General features: G+C 32.4%; 1 protein-coding gene across 2 annotated transcripts in view; it reads left to right on the top strand.

The window, feature by feature from the left end:
* Positions 1 to 21,348, top strand: part of Msps (msps cytoskeleton-associated protein 5) — a 54,834-nt gene that overhangs the window by 2,247 nt on the left and 31,239 nt on the right. Inside the window, exons 7-22 of one of the 2 annotated variants that reach the window (XM_076377327.1) lie at positions 7 to 230; positions 301 to 495; positions 573 to 753; positions 834 to 946; positions 1,013 to 1,223; positions 1,313 to 1,476; positions 1,573 to 1,724; positions 1,799 to 2,017; positions 2,128 to 2,311; positions 2,390 to 2,596; positions 2,660 to 3,664; positions 3,731 to 3,934; positions 4,011 to 4,146; positions 4,230 to 4,423; positions 4,494 to 4,702; positions 17,594 to 17,773. In XM_076377327.1, the coding sequence (XP_076233442.1) occupies positions 7 to 230; positions 301 to 495; positions 573 to 753; positions 834 to 946; positions 1,013 to 1,223; positions 1,313 to 1,476; positions 1,573 to 1,724; positions 1,799 to 2,017; positions 2,128 to 2,311; positions 2,390 to 2,596; positions 2,660 to 3,664; positions 3,731 to 3,934; positions 4,011 to 4,146; positions 4,230 to 4,423; positions 4,494 to 4,702; positions 17,594 to 17,773 (3,778 nt within the window). The remainder of the gene's footprint in view (positions 1 to 6; positions 231 to 300; positions 496 to 572; positions 754 to 833; positions 947 to 1,012; positions 1,224 to 1,312; positions 1,477 to 1,572; positions 1,725 to 1,798; positions 2,018 to 2,127; positions 2,312 to 2,389; positions 2,597 to 2,659; positions 3,665 to 3,730; positions 3,935 to 4,010; positions 4,147 to 4,229; positions 4,424 to 4,493; positions 4,703 to 17,593; positions 17,774 to 21,348) is intronic. The other variant, XM_076377337.1, reaches the window with a different exon arrangement.

The raw sequence follows: 21,348 nt of genomic DNA, 5'->3' as shown, positions 1-21,348 counted from the left end.
ATTAAGATGGTAAAGACGATGCCGATGGAGAGTCTGTCCCAGAAATTGATCCATATGAACTCTTAGAACCTGTTGATATTCTTTCTAAACTTCCAAAAGATTTTTACGAAAAACTTGAAGCTAAGAAATGGCAAGAGCGTAAGGAAGCCTTAGAAGCTTTAGAGACGCTTGTAAAAAATCCTAAGTTAGAAAATGGTGATTATGGAGATGTAGTAAAAGCTTTGAAAAAGGTATGTATTTATATTTTTATATACTTCTTATGGTTATTCAATTTATTTCTGAAATATATTCTATACACAGATCATATCCAAAGACACAAATGTGCTAGTTGTTGCATTGGCTGGAAAATGTCTAGCTGGTCTAGCAACAGGTCTTAAAAAGCGATTCCAACCATACACAACAATTTGTCTTTCAGCAATTTTGGAAAAATTTCGTGAAAAGAAACAAAATGTTGTACAAGCACTTAGAGAAGCTGCAGACGCTATTTTTCTCAGCGTAAGTGTACAAACCCGTCACGTTTTCATAACACGGGGATGTAATTAAATAATTCAATGATTTTTAATATAATTTAGGTATCTATTGACTTTATACTAGAAGATACTCTTGCTGCTTTAGAAAATAAAAATCCTGCTGTCAAGGCAGAAACAGCTGCTTATTTATCAAGATGCTTTTCTCTCACGCCACCGCCAAGTTTAAATAAAAAATTGTTAAAAGCATATACCGGTGTACTACTGAAAACTTTAAACGAACCAGGTACACATAATGTAGTGCTTAACAATAATTATTTGTTTAATTTTAAATTACGAAAAATAAATTGAAGATATTTTTTTCAGATCCCACTGTTCGGGATAATTCTGCAGAAGCTCTTGGTACAGCAATGAAATTGATAGGGGAAAAATCTATGATGCCATTTCTCACAGATATTGACAACTTAAAAATGACAAAGGTATTTATAAGAGGAATAACGGTAATTGTATAAAATGTGACTTTTTTCCATTATTTTTCTTTTTAGATAAGGGAATGCGCTGAAAAAGCTGTAATACAAGTTAAAATTCCTGCCGCAACAAAAATGGCTACAGAACGACCAAGTACAGCTCCAAGTAAAATTGAATCAATAGCAAAAACAAAAGAAGTAGTATCAAAAGCTCCAAAAAGACCAAATACTAGCACTGTGAAGAAACCACCGCTTAAAAAGCCATCTGCTTCATCTTTAACAAACTTAGGTATATTAAAATTCAATACTAAATTAAAATCCAATAGTAATATATTATCATTATAGCAAATGTTAGTTTATTTTTCTTGCTTACTATAGCTGCATCAAAGAAATCATCTACTATAAAAACTCAAACAGAGAAAAATTATAGTTCTGAGGAGGTAGAAGAAATGGCTATACAACTCTTATCAAATGATATTCTATCTGGTCTCGTCGATAGTAATTGGAAAACTCGTTTATCTGCTGTTGAGCAACTTTTAGAAGTAATTAAAAGATTTTATATAATTGTTATGTATAAATAAAATGTAACTTTGTAGTGTAAATTACTTAGTATATGAGTGGTAAAACTTTTTTTTCAGTTCATAAAGCAAATGGATCCAACAGAGGTATGCACACAAGTTATTGTACGAACTCTAGGAAGAAAACCAGGTTTAAAAGATACAAATTTCCAAGTTCTCAAGTTGCGGTTAGAAACAGTGAAATTTTTGGCGGAAAACTATCCATTCTCAACGTAAAATTTATATTTCGTTTTATCATACAGTGAACAATTATGAATACATGTTTAATTAAATATTTTTCTTGCAGTACTGTTTGTGAATATTGTCTTTTGGATATAACCGAGAAATTAGGAGATGCAAAGAATAGTACGATTGCAAGTGAAACTCTTTTGGCAATAGCAGAGGCTACAAGTTTTGAATACGTAGCAGATGAAATAGTAGCATTTGCTTTTAATCAAAAGAATCCTAAAGTTCAACAAGAGACACTAACTTTGTTATGTCGAGGTCTTACAGAATTTGGTTGTGTGTAAGTAATCAATCTTTATTATCCCTTAAATAAATCAGTGAAGTAACGTTTGTATTGTGCAAATATATATTTATAAAACATACACGTGTAAATATAAATATATGTTTTAGTATCAATGTGAAAACTTTAATGGAAAACATAAAAAAAGCAGTAGCAGCAACAAATCCTAGTGTTCGTACAGCAGCTATTACATTACTAGGTACATTATACGTATACATGGGTAAACCACTGCTTATGTTCTTTGAGAATGAAAAAGCTGCTTTACGTCAACAAATCGAACAAGAATGTGAGAAGGTAAATGTATTTAAGATATAAAACCATATTACTACATATATGATATAACAATATCGTTAATAATTTATAATACTATAGCACAATGGTGAAAGTCCTCCAATACCAATTCGTGGAGTAAAAAGCAGGAAAGATAAAGTAAATACCGATGACGATGATGATGTTGAAATGGACAAAAAATCTAACAGTAACAGTGAACTTGACATTAATAATCTTATCCCGCGTGTCGATATTAGTAATCAAATTACAGAGAGTCTTCTTAATGAATTATCTGATAAAAATTGGAAGGTAAATATAATATTACCTATAAAAGTGGTAATGTGTAGACATAAAACTTCTTTCTATTATTAGGTACGAAACGAAGGTTTGCAAAAAGTGAGTACTATTATATCTGAAGCAAAATTTATAAAAGGTTCTATTGGCGATTTACCGCAAGGATTAGCCTTACGATTGGTTGATAGTAATAGCAAGATAGCACAGTCGACTTTAGGCATATGTCAAGCATTGGTCATAGCTATGGGTCCACAAGCAAAACAACATATTCGAGTTCTTTTCCCTGGTTTTGTACAATGCTTAGGCGATAGTAAAAATTGGATCAGATCAGCAGCAATTTCATGTATAAATACATGGGGAGATCAATGTGGCTATAAGGAATTTTTTGATGGGGAAATGATAGGAGATGCTTTGAAGTCTGGATCACCAGTACTTAGAGCTGAGGTTTGGAATTGGTTAGCTCAAAAATTACCGCTGATCCCTGTAAAACAAATATCAAAAGAGGAACTCCTCGTATGTCTTCCATACTTGTACAATAATTTAGAAGACCGTAACTCCGATGTGCGGAAGAATGCTCAAGAAGCAGTTTTGGGATTTATGATTCATCTTTCTTATGAAATGATGGCTAGAAACACAGAAAAATTGAAACCTGGGTCAAGAACAGTAGTGCTTGCTGCATTAGATAAATCGCGACCAAATTTACCTATTAAACCTCTGCCGAAAAAGCAAATACCAGAAGAGAATAATCAGAAAGTTGTCAAAACTGCTGGAGCAGTAAAAGCTGCAAAAGCGGTAGTGAAGCCAAAACAAAATCAGTCAACACAGAAACCTGGCAGTGCCCGTAAGAAAGATGATGATGTAGATACAAGTCCTTTGTTGGCTACAAATAATCTTAAACATCAAAGAGTAATTAATGAGCAAAAGTTGAAAGTTCTGAAATGGAATTTTACGACGCCTAGAGAAGAATTCGTTGAACTTTTGAAAGAACTTATGGTAGCTGCAAATGTAAACAAAACTTTATTGGCAAATATGTTTCATTCGGATTTCAGATACCATCTTAAAGCTATTGAAGCATTAACAGAGGTACGTATTTAAAAAATTAATGTATTAATTTTTATAATATGATTTCAATAATTTTGACATTTCCAGGATCTACCTGATAATATCAAAGCATTAGTGTCTAATTTAGACCTCATTCTTAAGTGGTTGACACTAAGATTTTTTGATACCAATCCTTCAGTATTGTTGAAAGGTTTAGAGTATTTACGAATGGTATTTAATTTATTAATAGAAAATCAGTATCATATGTTGGAAAATGAAGCAGCGTCTTTTATTCCATATCTGATAATTAAAGTAATATACCGCTTACATTTTTTATAGTCTACATTTTTTTAACATTTATTTGAATATAATACAAATATTTTTTTAGATTGGCGACCCAAAAGATGCAGTACGTAATGGAGTTCGTGCATTATTCAAACAAATAGCATTGGTGTATCCAGTAAGCAAGTTATTTTCATATGTAATGGAGGGTTTAAAATCCAAAAATGCTAGGCAAAGAACAGGTATACAATATGTAATATAATTTTTAAAGGATATTAAGAACATATAATTAGTGGAGGCTAAATTGTTTTTTTTTATCTTCCAGAATGCCTAGATCAATTAGGGTCACTAATTGAAAGTTATGGATTGTCCGTCTGTCAGCCCTCACCATCTGTAGCATTGAAGGAAATAGCAAAACAAATAGCAGATCGTGATAATTCTGTTCGAAATGCTGCTTTAAATTGTATTGTTCAAGCATACTTTCTTCAAGGAGAACGAGTGTATAAACTTATTGGACAGGTAGTGGTTTCCTAAAAATATATTCTGTTGAAACTATTACAATTTTGTAAATTCGTTCATTACATTTTAGATATCTGAAAAAGATCAATCATTATTAGATGAGCGTATTAAAAGAGCTGCTAAAAATCGACCAACAAAATCAGCTTCAACAAATAAACTTTCAGCACCTTCAAATGTAGCTCCTATTCCTTCAAATGAGGACGTAAAAATAGATTACGAGGTAGAAAATGAAGAGATACCTGAACCACAAGCATCTCCTCCACGATCAACAAATGAGCTGTAAGTTTAATATGTTATTGTTACATATTTTTACATTTAAGTTTAAAGATTTTGAATTGCACGTTTGTATAAAATCACAGTTTCTCTATTAATATTTACATATGTTGTTTATATGAATATAATTATGACACTAATTATGAAAATGGTATAAGTAAGGAATGTAAAAAAGTCGAATGTAAAAAAGTCGAATTGGTTGCTTGGTGTTGCATTTTTTTATAATAATTTTTTACAATTTACATTACAAAATAAATGATACAAATTTAATTTCTTTAGGTTTTGGATTTAGACTACTTTTATAATTACTGTCACAATTAACTATATATAATGTGATTAATGATGAAATTAAGTTTATTATAAGTAGCATAAAATAGAATGCACTCCATCTAATACGTATTTTGACAAATACCGTAGAAACAGGATCTCTTAATTGTAAATATAATTGAACTGTGATATGGTATGAGAAACACATGATTCTGTAGGCATATGTTTATATATTCATCATGCAGGCTGTAAACAATACATGTTTCAATATTTGAAGAGGGGGTAGAGGAGCCTAAGTGTAACGCAAAATGTTTTATGCAAAAATATCATTATATATCAGTGAGATTGAAATAGGTGGTTGACTTGAGCTTCGTAGTGGTTAAGGGAAGTGTGAGAGCTATAGAAGGTCCTTAAGATTCTCACAGTGTATCTACAACTGTAGCGAGTAAATTAACAAAATGTATTAAGATTTATTGGTGTCAACCATTGTATCCTTAAAATTATATAATCACCTGACTTGGTTTAGCTTATTTAAACTTTAAAGCGTTATTACTGTAAAATGGAGACACGTTAAATTTAGTTTGTGATCTATTTGAGCTCTCTTACTACCCCTTATGGCTGGTTCAGACATGACCAGTAATTTAGTCGAGTGGCGAGTAATTTAGTAACTTACTGTGTATAGACACTAAAAATTAGTCGAGTGGATCCATTTCGTTAGATTTTTCTGGTCCAGTACACTTCCCTCACCAATCACTGGTAACTATAAGTACAACTTACCCGGACACATTTGTTTAGTAGAGTTCATTAGTGATTTCAAAAATTCGATTGTATTAATTCGGACACTTTCCTGTGCATTAAAACGTGTAGTAGTAACTACTCGCCACTCAACTAAATTACCGGGCGTGTCTGAACCAGCCAACAGTATGGAAATACATATACATATATTGTTTACACTATACAGGGTAGGGCACCTATAACAGGACACCTGAATGATTGCTTTTGATACAAAAAAATGCATCAGACCAAAGTTGTTTGGTTTCGGGGGAGGTATAACTTGATATTGAAGTTTTTTTTTATAGGTGAAGGTGTAGAAACAATATTAAGGTCAACTTTATTTTTTTAATGGAAAAATATGCTTTTTTATTTATTCTTTGATAGAGTGTTTTAAGACGAATACAATGACTATAATTCAAAGTCATTCCAGGTTGCTCAAGATCAATTGCAATGGAAAATAAATTGTTTACATACTGTTCAAATATTTTTAATTACATTGTTATACTACTAGAGCAAGTGTTCAAAGTGATGATCTTCAACATCGATACATGATCTAAATCTAGATCGTTATGATATGAATAACATTGCATGGCGAATTTCATTTAGATATATCATAGCGCAAGTTCTTACACGTTCTTGTATGTCATCTTCGGTTCTTGATATCTCGGTACTTTCTCCGCTTTCGTATAACATTTGTGAAAATTGAATTTTACAAAGTCGTACTCTAGCCGATATTACATCTCAAACTAATAAAAGCATTTATGGACACAGGTAAGCGTACAATGTAATTGAATGTTTATTTATTTGTTATTGAAAGGCAACACTTTATAATTCCATTAAAAAGATGAAGTTGACCATGATATCTCCTTTACATCTCCACCTGTAAAAAAATTATTAACATGAGATTATACCTCCTCTGAAATCAAACAACTTTGGTTTGATGCATTTTTTTCTATCATCAAAAGCAAGTGAGTTATTCAGGTGACCTATTTTAGGTGTTCTACCTTAAATATGTCGTTATATTTCAGTAACTTTTATGAGTTTTGAATACTATTTGATTGCATATTACATTTCATCCTAACGAATAATATTCCATTGATCATTTTTGGTTCTGGAGAAAATTTTTTAAAGGGTTCGATACACGATGTAATCAGACTTGAGACATGTTTCATGAGTCGGTATCAATGAGTCTGAGGAGACATAAGACCCCCTTTTTCTCTGTATCACTAAGCTAAACGTTTTTCACCTTTCTAGATTAAAAACGCACGTATGTAACTCAAGTAATAGTTAGGTAAACGTGTGTTTGACTTTTTTGGTATTAGTATCTATCAGTGTTCATGTTCGGTATCCGCCTCGATGCAATTTCGCCGTTGCAATACCTGTCCTGCAACGGCGAGATTATTTCGTTAGTGCGATCGATGACATATCAATTTGTATTCATGTCACTGTCAAAATTTGTCAAAGAATTGCGGTTATATCATTAATATGTCATTAAGGGTGCGAACACGCTATTATCATATCACGTGAAATCATGTTACATATTATAGTATATTTGTTTTATATCATAGCAAAATAGATCTAAAACAACGGAAAAATCTCGGTTCACATTATGGATTTGCTATAGTATGTAACGTGATTTCACGTGACATGGCAGTAATATTTAATTTGGTAATTCAAAGGAAAGGGGGGTCTCATGTCTCGCAAGACTCAGTGATATCGGACTCATGAGGCAAGCCTCGAGCCTGATCATATTGTATGGAGCTCTTAAAAAGAAAATGGAAATTTCATGACTGATTTTTATAACTTTCTACTCTTGCGGACAATGGTCCCATGAAAAACAAGCATAGTTTTAGACATTAAGAAGGGAAAAGTGTGAAGATTTGCATTCTTCAACGGATTTTCAGAAATGTGACACCAATAGATTCCTTATATTCTGCCGTTTAAAATGATATCAAGTGTCATACAAATTAGTTCATTTTTAATGAAATTGGCTTTAAATTTTACAAATTAATTATTTATATAATTTCATTAACAAGGAGAAAACTAAGAACTACTTCTGATTTCGGTCAAATGTTAGAGTGTGGCAGTCCTTCCGTATTGAAAACGTTCCATGCCAATTTCAATTGTAGATGTCTACTGGTTTTTTAAAAAAATGAAGCTGAGAGTTAAATTATTGGTCTTTAGGTGTTTACATATCTATGTGTGCGGTGACTCAACTAGAATCATTGCAATATAGTAACATGCTGTAGTCTGCCATTTTTTAGCTTCAGTAATATATTCTTTACATTTTTTAACAAATTAACAAATTTATTAATTAGGCATATAATTTATAAATAACAAATGAAATTTTACACATTATATTAATGAAAGTATTTTATACATATATTATCATTATACACAATTAATTTATGTATATCTATACACTATCATCGCATAATACTGCGGTTATAGTCGCTGCGTTTTTTGACGAATATGTCTGAACTTGTTTCGCTCGTACGGTAAATAGTTCGGACATATTCGTTAGAAAATGCCATTCTAACCACAGCCTAAGAGATTATATGAATTGTTGATGAATTGGTTAATAAATTAAAGGAAAATGAAACAAAAATTAGAATACATATTAGCGAAGTTGGATTAAGAAAGTGGCAGACTGTTGCGTATATTGCTACACCACAATAGTTCTGGTTAAATCGTTAAATGCACAGGTACGTATGCATCTAAGAACCGATAATTTAACTTAGAGCTTTATTTTTTAAACAAGGGGTTACTGTTTGCAACTGAAATATTTAACCCTCCAAAACCTTAAAAAGGTAAACAAAAGTATGCCGAGTATATGCGATTGTTTTAAAAATTTGTCCTATAGAATCCAATCTCTCACAAAGCATCAATCATTTGAAAAAAAACAATTTAAGGTATTAGGACAAACAAATCCATTGAAATCACTGAAAAACGCCAAGCGCAAAAATTTAATCTTCTACCAAAATATTGTCAATATTGTAGTCCTAACAAACATCACTTTTAATCTTATTTCTGCCACTACAGTGTATCTCCTATTAAACATATTTTTGACGTTACTTGCACATGGTACACGAAAATTGTATTTTCACCCTATGAAGTACGCCTTCATTTTTATGACAAGAAATCAATCTACAAAAATCATTGTTTACGCTACAATTGATACTTACTTACTTATATATACTACAATACAATACAAACTTACTTGACTAAAAAATACTTAGTGGGCCATTTGTAAAAAAGTCCAGCCATAATAATGACAACACAATCCTCTTGTAACAGTAATGATAGTTAGGGGTCGCGAATTTGTTCTCTACCGCGGGTCACTCTTTTACGGTCTATAGATGATGAGCGGGCCCGTGGGCCGCCAGTGCATTACCACTGTCAAAGTGAATTATTACATACACATCGACATTTGCATCCTTGATGCACACGGACTATCTATAACTGGTTAATATAAACTTAACATGTTATTTACTGGTAAATCCTATTACAAACTTATTAATAGGTTCGGTAAGTAATGTGTTAAAGACATTGACCACAAAACCACGTAAAATATCTGTTTGTTTCTACCTACAATAGTTTGGTTTGTATAAAATATTAAAAGTGTCTACTTCTTCTGTAGTAACTCTGTGTTTATAACAATTGAATTTCTTTACAAAATGGCCCACTAAGTATTTTTTAGCAAGTAAGCTACTAACTGTAGCATAAGCAATGATTTTTGTAAATTGATCTTTTGTCATAAAAATGAAGGTATTCTTCATAGGGTAAACACGATTTTCGTGTAGCATGCGAAAGTAGCGTCAAAAATATTTTTAATAGGACACACTATAGCTGCAGAAATAAGAAATATTGGCGAATAATATTGGCGTGCTTTTGTTTACTTGTTTAAGGTTTGGGTGGGGGGATTTTTACACCTTTTTGTGGCGTGAAATAAATGTTTGATTATTGTTAATCGAGTTAATTTTAGCCTAAAAGAGAAATGCTACTCACCTTTTTGAATTAAAGCAACTTAATTAATAATATAAGGAATTATTTAATTTGATTCAAGAAGTTCTGTAATATATTTTTGAATGAGAAAAGGATCCAATATTGTTAGTCATTAAAAGAACAGGGATTGAATAGTTGTAAAGTATGCAGTCGTCAATAACTTATTAATTTCATAAACAGCTGCAAAATAAGTACATTCTTTTACCTTATGTGTAAAAGGACCAAGCATTGATTTGTGTTAAAATAATACATATGCTAAAACACTGAAAGTATATGGCTGGTTTACAATGAAAAAGTGATTATTATTGCCATGAAAGTAATACATAATTTGTTTAATATTATTATTCTCTTTAAGCTTGTACACAAGTAGGAAGGAGAGCGACTCTTATTCTTTATCGGCACCCGCACAGAGTAATTAATATTACCCGAATTGAAAATTATTGACGACATTATTGATCGTTTACACTCGGTGTTAAAGAAATGTGGATTGAATATTGATGAAATTTTTATTTTTAAGACCCAAGCATCAGGTGCGGGTAAATCTGTCGCGTCAGGTACCATTTGCATAATATATGGTTTCGTCTGCGACTTTACGCGATAGATATTCGGACATGCGGACGTATGGACAATTCGGTCCTAGAAGAAGAAAATCTTGAAAATATAGTATTGAAGGTGGCACTTCTCTGGATCGCATCACGAGACCTCAGCAACAGATGTACCGATTTTGATGAGACTAGACTTAATCGAAAGATCGTATGAACATTATATTAAGATAATACCATTGAATTTTAGAACTGAGTTACGTATCCAACGATATACACGATTAAAGTTTTTTATACTCAAAACTCCAAACAATGTTGTTACGAGACGGGACGCGAGCAGCGCGAGAGGGCTGTGAAGATAGATATATTTCTAAAGAATAGAGTAATTGAAGTGTTAGTTGGTACAACGGACGAAACTGATGCGAGATCAGTGAGCCGTTGGGATTATTGTAGATGAGGACGAACCTGATGTAAAATCAAGGAGCCTCTGAGGATGGACGTGTTTGCGTACGAAACTAACCTGTGATCAATGAGTCGCGGAAGTGTGAGTTTCGTGAACGCACCTGATACAAAATCAGGGAATCACTAAAATCAGTTTCACAGACGAACTTAAAATAAATTGATGTGCTGTTGAGTAGGTTGGCGAGTTTTTGTTCGAACTAGTTTCTGTTTTTGGCAACTTTGACATCTTCGAACATAGTCATAAATATAGTTGCGCATTTCTGGCTATTGATATTTTGACGAGATGCATTTATATGTTTTCGTTGCTCCTTTGTGTCCTCCAATTAAGCTGTCATGAGATTTATGGATTATATCTTGTCTGTCTTCTACGGAAGGTGTTGTGATAGTACAATTACACATGGTAATTACTGAGCTGTTCCTGTAAAAACTTTTTCTAAAATTTTATAAAGTTCTTTGGTGGGTAGCTTGTGAAAATCTCAGATATTCGAAATGATTTGATTTGATTTTATTTCAAATTATATTTGAGATTTCGTAATCCAGAACGTATATCTTCCTTTATGATATTATTATAAAAATTATCACAGATAACTCTGCTGAAGATTTTAAGCAATCCATTATCCGTGGTTATTACTTGTTCCTTCTTCGGTTGTATTTTCAGAAGATTTGATTTATTTATTAATTCAGTATCTATTAGTAGTTTTACAACGGAAGTTATTAAATTACAATCGGTAGATATAAAATGTGCACAATGTTCTTCTTTAGTGATAAGAGTGTTTGTAGAAATATCTATTCGGCGCGTGTTGTTTGACTGAACCTTTTCATCTGTTGCTGCGTGGTCAATGTCAGTAATAGAAGATGGGTAAAGATTGATTGTGCGGTCGAAAACTCCCGCTAAGGTTGATTTGTACTCAGGCAGTGACCTTGCATCTGTTTTATTTGTAATCCTTACAGATGATCGAATTATGGTAGGTTGTAAAATGCTATTTGTATTTTGAAGTAATGTTCCTGATGTGTTAAGTAAATCCTGCTGTGGATTTTAAATAATTGTATTTTCTGTGTTACTAATTCCAAGCGGTTCTTCAAAAGATATCAGTTTTCCACTAAAGTTTTTTCTTCAATGGGAAAAGAGATTTGTGTGGGATTTGTTGTTGGTAAAAGATCAGTCATAGTGTCTGAGCATCTGTCTGGTTCTAATACTTCACGAGATAAGCTGGATAGAGTCCAGTTTCTATTTATTTTCGGTGAGTGTTTAACTTTCCCATATGCAGGTTCATCTATTTGTTCCGAACTACTTGTGTCCTGATATTTAGGTCTTCTGTTTCTATTTCGCCGCAACTGTTTTATGTGGTGTCCTGTTGAATCAGAGCTGTTTTCGGTAGTTGAACTTTAAAGTCGGGATCTCTACGGTTCTCGTGGAATAAGTGGCAAGCAAACTGCTGTAGGATTGCGCGACAGTGCGTCTGCATTTTTGTTCGTTTTCCAGATTTATGAACAACTTGATATTATTACTTCAAAAGTTTAAGTTTGAAATGAGCCTAGAAGTAGGATCCCTAATAGAATGTAAACAAACTAATGGTCGGTGATCTGTTACCAAAGTAAAATTCGTTCTGTAGACATAAGGTCTGAAATAATTTATAGCATATATTATTGCCAAACATTTTTTTCTGTGGCTGAGTAATTTTTTTCAGCTTTATTAGACTGCGGGATGCATAAGCAATCGGTGGGTTATTTTCTATTTCTCTTTGACTGACAAGGGAACTACCCGAAGTAATAATCTTCGATTTTAATGCAACTTTGTAGGTTGGTAGAGAAGCCAAAAATATTCGGCACGTATTTTTTATTTCGGCTATATTCGATGTTAAAGGGGTGAAAACAGCCCCCAAAGTCGGGGGTGGAAAACATATTTGGTCTCCTATCTCGAAAACTGTTAGCTATAGAAAAAAAGTGTAAATTGGGCGATTACGTATTTTTTAGCAACGAATCCATTTGCATAAATAGTTTTTAAAAATACCTATTTGTTTAAACAATATATTGAAAAATGTCATATTTTTGTTAATTTTTCAGATAAAATGTTAATCGATTTTCTCGCAAATTTATGTGTAGATACTATATATTAAAATACAAGATACGGATATTTTGGAATTATGAATTTTTGCTTTATAAACAAAATAATTACATTCACAGTTTATCCGTGTTTTCTGTGGAAACGAGCCCTGAAACGAATTATTCCGGGAAAATTATATATTTGTATGATGTTTAGTATCGAAAATTGATATTTAGTAAATCGAAGACTGAGAAATATTTTGCACCTCCCAGTTTGTTTAAAATTTCGGTAATTTGTGGAAATTGATATTTGTCACTGACTGTTTTTTCATTCAGTGCTCGGTAATCAAACGATCATTCGCCACTCCTTTATTGGTTTTTTGGGTAAATCCATAGAGGTGAATTATAAGGTGATGTAGAAGGTTTGATGATTCCTTGTGAAAGAAGAGCTTCGACCTCGAACTGAATTTCCTTTTGATGTATAGGCGGATACCGATACTGTCTAATGTTAATCAGCATTTCGTACTTCAGATGTACTGAGTAGTAAAAATCTGGAACTTTGTTAAGTTTATCTCCTTGCATGTAAAATCGGTCGGAAAATTTGTCAATAGTTTCTCTAACGTGTTTTTGTTCCTCAGGATTAAGATGATAATTTTTTAAACTTTTTCAAATAAGACGAATTCTATCTTTTCCATGAACTGGTTTCTCCTGATGTGACACTACTGAATCTTCATTCGAGCTATCTATGATTTCGTAAGGGTAAATATTTTGAGGTTCTATTTCTATTTCTTCTTTTCTAGCATTTGTGGCTAAAACGTAACATGTACCGTCGTGATTACAAACTGCAGCTTCACCAATATAAACATTTTCTGGTGCTTTAATACGAAGTAGATAATCCTATTTAACTTTAGGATTAGCTATTTGTATGCTTATTTCTTGTTTTGTTCTTGCTGAAACGCGATACTTCAGGTTAGAAATCTCTTCCATTTCTGAAAGGTTAGAAAAACAAATAGGTCTGATAGGTTGATTTTTTGTAACCAATGTTTTACGATAATACGAAATCTCTACTTCTTCTTGTAAAAGAAATGGACTTCCAATGAGATCATTTGCTTCTATTGCAAAATCCTTGACTACATTGAGAAATGCGAGGATTTCATTGATACGAAGAATAGTAGTACCTAAAGTACGAATAGGTGTCGTGTTAATTCCAGTAATTTCAGTTTCTTCTTTAGAAACTATTGAGAATTGCTGGGGATTGTATCAGTAGCGGATTTATGCACAAGCGCTAGGTGGTTGTCTCGGGACTCATCAGACAGAAATCCACCATACAGCAATAAACATATACATCATTTAATCACAAATTCTGTACGTGTAAACGAATAGAATAGTATTAGCAAACACTACCAAAAATTTAAAGCAAACCGGATGAAAGTTTACGCCAGTTTACGGAGACATTGTTAGATTTTAATACCTAGAGTGTAGATTATATAGCTACATTATTATTGCGATAAATGTAAAACAGCTGTTGCTTTAAATGCTTTTTTGGGCAATTGAAAAGATTGTGTCTGGCTCGTGTTGCTTGTCCGCAACTTGAACAATTGAATCTGAACGTTTCAAGAACGAGACAGTGAAAACCTGGTCAAGTTACTTGAATTCAAGAGGTTTGAATGCAAGTGATTTGAGGCAATATGATCAATGTGAACGTGTTATATTACTTGACTTGAAATGTCCTCTCAAGCTTTAAGCGAAGTTGACGTCTTTTCAACTTTTCTTTGCCTTGAAACACGTTGATTGATGTATAACATGGGATATACTGTACTATATACGGCAAATTTCAAGTAAATCGTCGAATATGTGAACGTCAAGGAAGCTGTTAAAAATGCATGCCTTGTTTGAAAAATGCATAACCAAATAACCGGGATGCGTCACCTCTTTCGACGCCATTTGTATTATTGTTGCCCGACAGTTTGAATTCAAGTTACTTTTAAATTCGAACTACAGTAATGTAACACCAAAATTCCAATAGAATTGCAACGCTTTAATTACAATGATCCAGCCCCGTTACCATCCCACTGCTGCTCGCGCCACTATATCTTTCTCACTTACTCTCGCTATTTCTTTGTTTAAAAACTCGAGTCTTGAACGCGAATAAATTCGTGGAATAAAATCGCTATCTGTAATGCGAAAAGTACAATGCGGACCCTCGACTTATTGTAATTTAAACGTGACATTATTATACTTGTATTCAACTAACTTGACTTATGGGAACAAAAATTTGACATAGAACTACTTGATTACAAGTGGCTTGAATTCAGAGTAACTTGACTAATCTGAACAAGGCTTAAGAGTTACATCTGCCTTCTCTTTCGACTTCTCGCAACTGTTTGAATTGCCGAGTTCACGTACACGTGGTTGTAATACATGTAGTAGAGGGAGAAATTTTCTAAGTCGCTTAAAAATAAAATTGAGTTTCTGGAATAAAAACTATTGTTTTTTTTTTCTTTAAACTGGAACCGTTTCTACACTTACTAAAATTTTTTAAAAATCATACGCTACATTGGAAATAACAGTATCTAGTTCATAAATCAATAAGAGTTTTTTTATTTCAGACTTCACAGTTTTTGTCTAGTGTGATGGCCAGCAATCAATATTTTACGCTAAGAGACCAACAGATAATATTTTTACTCTTAAAAGATTAAAAAGTAAAATTCGAACTATATCCCTTCAGAAAGACAAAACTTTTTATTAGAACAAATTTTCTTTTTTAGAAAAAATTCTAAAACCTTAGTAATGTATTTTTTTTATGTCTCATGGTGGTGTCCCCCCTTAAAGAAAGTTCCTGTGAAATCGAGTTTGACTTTGATATTTAACGTCTTTACCTTTATTTCATCGAATTCTACTTATCATGGAAAGAAAAAGTATTAAAGGAACCATAAGTCACGACTTAACCTAGTGGATTATGGTAGTTTGAGATATCACGATAAAGCGCTTCTATGCCTACTATGTACTTACTTCGTTTAATATGTACTCTCTAAGTGAATGCTTAATTTTTTCTTTGTCTTTGTTTTTATTCTTAATTTTCACCGTATTCTGATGTCTAGAATTAACCCTTACAATTTTTGCCACCTGTTACCGACTATACCATATACATAAGGTAACTGATAGCAAAGTAATAAATCGTAATATGTTTCAAAGCAATCGACTTTTAACTTTATGATCAATTTTTATATAATTTTGCTGTAAATACTTTGAATTATGATTTGGTGTTATTTTTATTGAGAGAACAAGAATCGATTAGTATCATTTGCTTGAAAATTCGACAACAAATAACGAACTTAAACTTTTTTACCTTTCAATTTTAAGTTCACTTCTTAGTTCCTATTTTTATCTTATATTTTTCTTTTATTTACAAGCGTTGAGAGATAAGCGTGATTTGCATTTTGTTTCTTGTTTGTCGCTAATAGACGTCAGGTTGACCTATTCTCCGATATCCAATAAGACGCCTTAACTGTTGATATGATAGCTGAAAATCAGGTTGATTAGCAATTTTTTCAAAATGTAATAATCCTTCAGTATTTCTCACTGACTTGTAACATATAAGGTGTTCCAGGTTTTAATGTTCAAACTTTGTCAGTATATTCTATGGCACTAAATAAAAAAACAATGTTTATAAACATAGGTCATTTAAAGTTTTATGAGAAAGTTATGACACAAATACGGAATACAAGTGGAATAGTAACCTACTTGCTGTTACGCATTTTGTTTCAGCATCGTGAACTATTTCTCTTCCATTACTATATCTGTAATAATAAACGCTTACTAAACTACACTAGTACTAAAACTAGCTGTACTAAGTAGTACATTTATATATGTACTAATAGAATATGATAACACTTCCAAATTTGAAAGTTTAAGTAGAGAACCCGATTGAAAAATCATAAAGAATGATATATGATGTGATGATGATCACTACCCGGCTTGATTTTAATTTCGAGTGCCCGAACGTTACAAACTTTCGGTTTCCAACTCAATCCTGAGAAAAGTACTCGACCCGACTGGAATGCGGGTTTTGGAATCTCGGGTACCCGTACACTTTTAGTTAATAATTCTAATAAAACGAATTTCAGATATTGATCAAGTATTTACTCTTTCCAAATTTTCATGTTAAATTGTACTAAATAATTATCTTATGTTAAATCTGAACCCATGACTATCGTTACAAAAGATACTAATAGCATTTTCATATTTATTTTATAATTTTTATTAAGTTATTTATATTTGCACGAATTTGCTTTTTAATAATTTCATAGGCCAAATGAAACAGAAAATATAATGCCAAAAAGTACATCCGATGAAGTTCAAGCATCTGATGCTATGACTGTGAGTAATCAGCAATCTTCAGAAATACCGCCAGAAAATACCGTCTCTTCTCATAGTGATCACGAAGATGAACCAAAAGGAACAACTGATGATAAGATTAAAACGTTTGTGCTTCTTATGTCTTTCTTTTCAGTGTGCTGTTTGTGTATGGTGGCGGGTACATGAAACGTGCGATGATAATGTTATTTTGATCGTAATTTTCTTCCGTATTTTATTTTTATCAAATTACCCTTCATTGTTCCTTTATAATATTGTTGACATTCATAAAAATAGTAGGTATTTCTTAATGTCTTGCAAATTAAGATTGGGGTAGAGTGATGTAATATTTTAAAAGAAAGGGAAAATAGTGGCAGTATAGTTTGTATGTATTCATATCAGCTTATTTATTGCTACATACTAATTTGAAGTTTATTTTACTTTGTAGAAATTTTCCAACATCAACACAATCAAAAATAACTGGTCCATTTGGACTTGATATGGATTTCTTACAAAGAATCGAATTGAATGCACCTGTGAAATATAAGAACCCCGTACTCATAGAAGTAAATTTAGAAGAAGGCGAATTAGAAGAGTCGACGAATGCAATAAACCCATCTAAAACGCCGTAAGTAATTATTACCTTCTCGTACTACATATAAGCTGTTACAAGTAAAAAATGTTTTTTAAATTAAGGCTTAACGTCGCATCAACGGCTATGTTATTAGTGACGCCTTGGTGTGTGTTTTGTATCTTATAATATATGTGTAAACAGTTTGTTTATTTTGTGAATTGTAGTAAGTCGTAACTCTTTTTGTCTTTTAAGTTGTCCTTGATTCATGATATTTCTGTCGGGGTTAATTCTACTTTGGGCAGTGCAGGATCAGATCGTCTATTGTAATTTGTGTGTTATATTCTTCGTCTCTTGGAGACGGTTCCTTGGTTACGAAGTACACGTGGGTGATCTTGGTGTGCAGTATTCGTATTCGGCTCATTACTACATAATCTCTTCTGGGTTATTAGACGTTTGCTTCGCGATTTTTGGAGAAATTCTCATCTATATCTCTGACAGGGGAAGCGGGTTGTCTCTATTCTGTTTCCCATTGTAGTTTTATTTTGGTTTTGGTAATTTTGAGAGCATTATCCAAATATGGTTGGTTGTATTGGATTGTTAGTGAATTGGCTGTTTCTTTGGCTATATGATCTGCTTTCTCATTTCCTGATATTCTTATATGACTTACATAACAGGGATTCATCAAGAAACGTGGCAGAATCTCGCGCTAAATATTTAAGTAAAAAGCGCGCGAGACGAAGTCTCTTTTCCGCTATAAACAATGAACAAAAGATTATGTAAAAAACATTTTTCGACAAAAAGGTAAAAATGACTGATGGAGCATGTAGAGAAGTAGGTGATTGTAACTGGGAGAAAATTAGTCCGTGGGAAGTTGAACTATGATGTGTTAAAATAAGTGAATTTTAAGATCGCTACGATGGTAAAGCCCTCCTTACTTCTCACCCGTTTCTCGTGTAGAATGGAGGACTGAATGTGTGGACTACAACATACTACAACCCCTCGTCTTTGAGATACTAATCCTCGACGCGAGAAAGCAGGAGTAGCAATGTCTTCAACCGATTACTTCTTCATCTTTATTCTCCTTCTTATTATTGACTATATTTAACCAATTTCTTGCTGTCACTCCAAGGAACTCCTACCGAATCACAAAATACCGGTATCATATGGGTAAATATCAGTACTACTTTTGTAACCCTTATAGAAATCGAAATACAGAAGTACTGGTATGGCGTCATACCGCTATATCAAAATAACGGTATGTTTACCTATATTTACCAGTAAATTTTTTGGTTTTTCATATTTAATTACAAAATTCTTAAATTCTTAAGATTTTTTTAAATCTATCAAAAACCGAAATAAATACCGGTACAATTTCAGTATTTCTAAGAAGTTTTAACGCTCTCAATACGGAATTCATGGCCGTGACCAATCTTCATTTGTTTACATTTTATATATGTATGTACATAGATGCCTTTTGTCGCTGTCTGCTATCCCATTCTAATCTAGTCATGTTCTTATAATATCGTAGTCGTAGTCTATTCCTTGTCTACTCATGACACTGACGGATTTAGTGAGGTTAGTGCGCTTGACAGTAAAATTTCCGAATCCCTCAATGAAAAAAGGAAAATGAAATTTAACATTTAATTTGTTTAATTTATGCTTTTATATGAAGATTCCAGGGGAAAAACTTGATTTTCTGTTTTTGATATCATTTGACAGCTAAACGACACGATAAGGACAATTTAATCCACATAATGCTAGATGCAGTAACAGTGCTATATAAATTTGCTGAATATCCACGGTTAAATTAAAAAGAAAATATGTTACAATTTTGAAACAAAGAAAAAAGAAATAACAATTATGTTTGTCAGGAGAGGTAGCTTTAACCGTGTCACCGACATAGGATAGTGTAGAAACTCTTTAAAATATACGCTTGCCTCTTCGTGTTATAACTTAAGCAGTATTATTCTCGACGATATATTCTACGAATAAATAAAAATGTAAATACATAAGTTATTATCATAAACATACACGAGTATATTATTATATACATACACAAGTTATTATTTTATGTTATTATTCTACGAAAATTATATTTCATGTGTCTTTTTCTTGAGGAACCCCCGAAATTTCACTATCTAAGGCCTTTACCTCGCTTAATGCGCCAGCATCATGAATAGGAAAAAAATAGATTGCAATATTACAGGAACTTCACTAGACTATAATGAGACAGCAGAGACAGCGACAAAAACATGTATGTATGTACATACAAGGAATGTAAAAAAATGAAGATCAGTTTACGAGTTTCATGTCGAACACGAGAGCATAAAGACTTTTCTGAAATATCGAAATTATATTGGTATTTATTTCGATTTTCGATAATATACATATTAGTTTCGATAATATACATATTAGTTTCGATAATATACCGGTATCGGTATTTTGGTAGTAATCGATTTCGGTATTGTATTGGCTTCGATATACCTTTTTTGTTATAATACTGGTATCAAAATTATACCAGTATTAAGTCCGTGGTCACTGCACTACTGTTACATTCTTACTTTATTTAAATAGATATGTATATACAGTAGCGGTTATAAGTTTAAGACCACTTGGCGAAAACGTTGTTAATCTTTGGACTATTGTAACTTCATGAAAAAAGTCGTACAATAATCATCCTAGGCTCATTTTAAAGGTTGAACCCTCTACTTACACATCTCTAAGTTGAATTTTTTCGAAAATCTTTTCAAACTAGGAAGTGAGTAAAAAAGTGATGATAGTTTTACTTTAAAGAGTTATTTAAATTCAAACGGCTGTGTAAGTTTAAAAAATTTTTCACGCGACTAAAATCACCATCAGTTTCTAAGATTAGACCCGTCTCTTTATAACGCTCTCTTGAAAATTGATGCACGATTTTTTTCGCTGTGGCATTCCTATTAAAAAAGGCGTGTTAACCTCAAATTAGACGTTTTCGACTGTTCTCAGCCATTTTAAGCTCTGTCACACCCGCCTCAATTGGAATGAAGCTACGAAAAAAATATTATACATCAACTTTTAGGAGAGCATTGTAAAAAGGAGGTTTTAATCTTCAAATTGATGATGATTTTTGTTGCGTGAAAAATTTTTTAAACTTTTGAGAACCGTTTAATTTGAACAACTTTTTAAAGTAAAAATATCTTCACTTTTTTACTTGCATTTTAGTGTAAAAAGATTGTCGAAAAAATTCAACTTAGGGATGTGAAAGGAGAGGGTTTAACCTTTAAAATAATTCTAGGATGATTATTGTACGACTTTTTTTCACGAAGTTATCAGAGTCCAAAGATTGACAACGTTTTTGTCAAGTGGTCGTAAACTTATGACTGCTATTTTAGATGTTTTTACAAAAATGTGCCCCCCCCCCCCCCCCCCCCCCCCAAGATTTGTGATAAGTACTTAAAATACCTTTAAACTTTTCAAATGTCATCATGGAAGGAAATGAATTTTTCAAAAATTTGGTGACATTTCCTTTTATGATAATCTTTGAAAGGATTAAGATCAGTATCTGGTGCGACGTTATTAATCATTGTTATTGCACTTTTTGAGTCTGTGAATATAACTATTTGTAAAATTTCGTGTGCGTGGTTTGAAAC

Source organism: Calliopsis andreniformis, chromosome 1 (assembly GCF_051401765.1).
Source record: "Calliopsis andreniformis isolate RMS-2024a chromosome 1, iyCalAndr_principal, whole genome shotgun sequence".
Lineage (NCBI taxonomy): Eukaryota > Metazoa > Arthropoda > Insecta > Hymenoptera > Andrenidae > Calliopsis > Calliopsis andreniformis.
The sequence above is the reverse complement of the archived record's forward strand: the minus strand, read 5'-3'. Positions and strand labels throughout refer to the sequence as shown.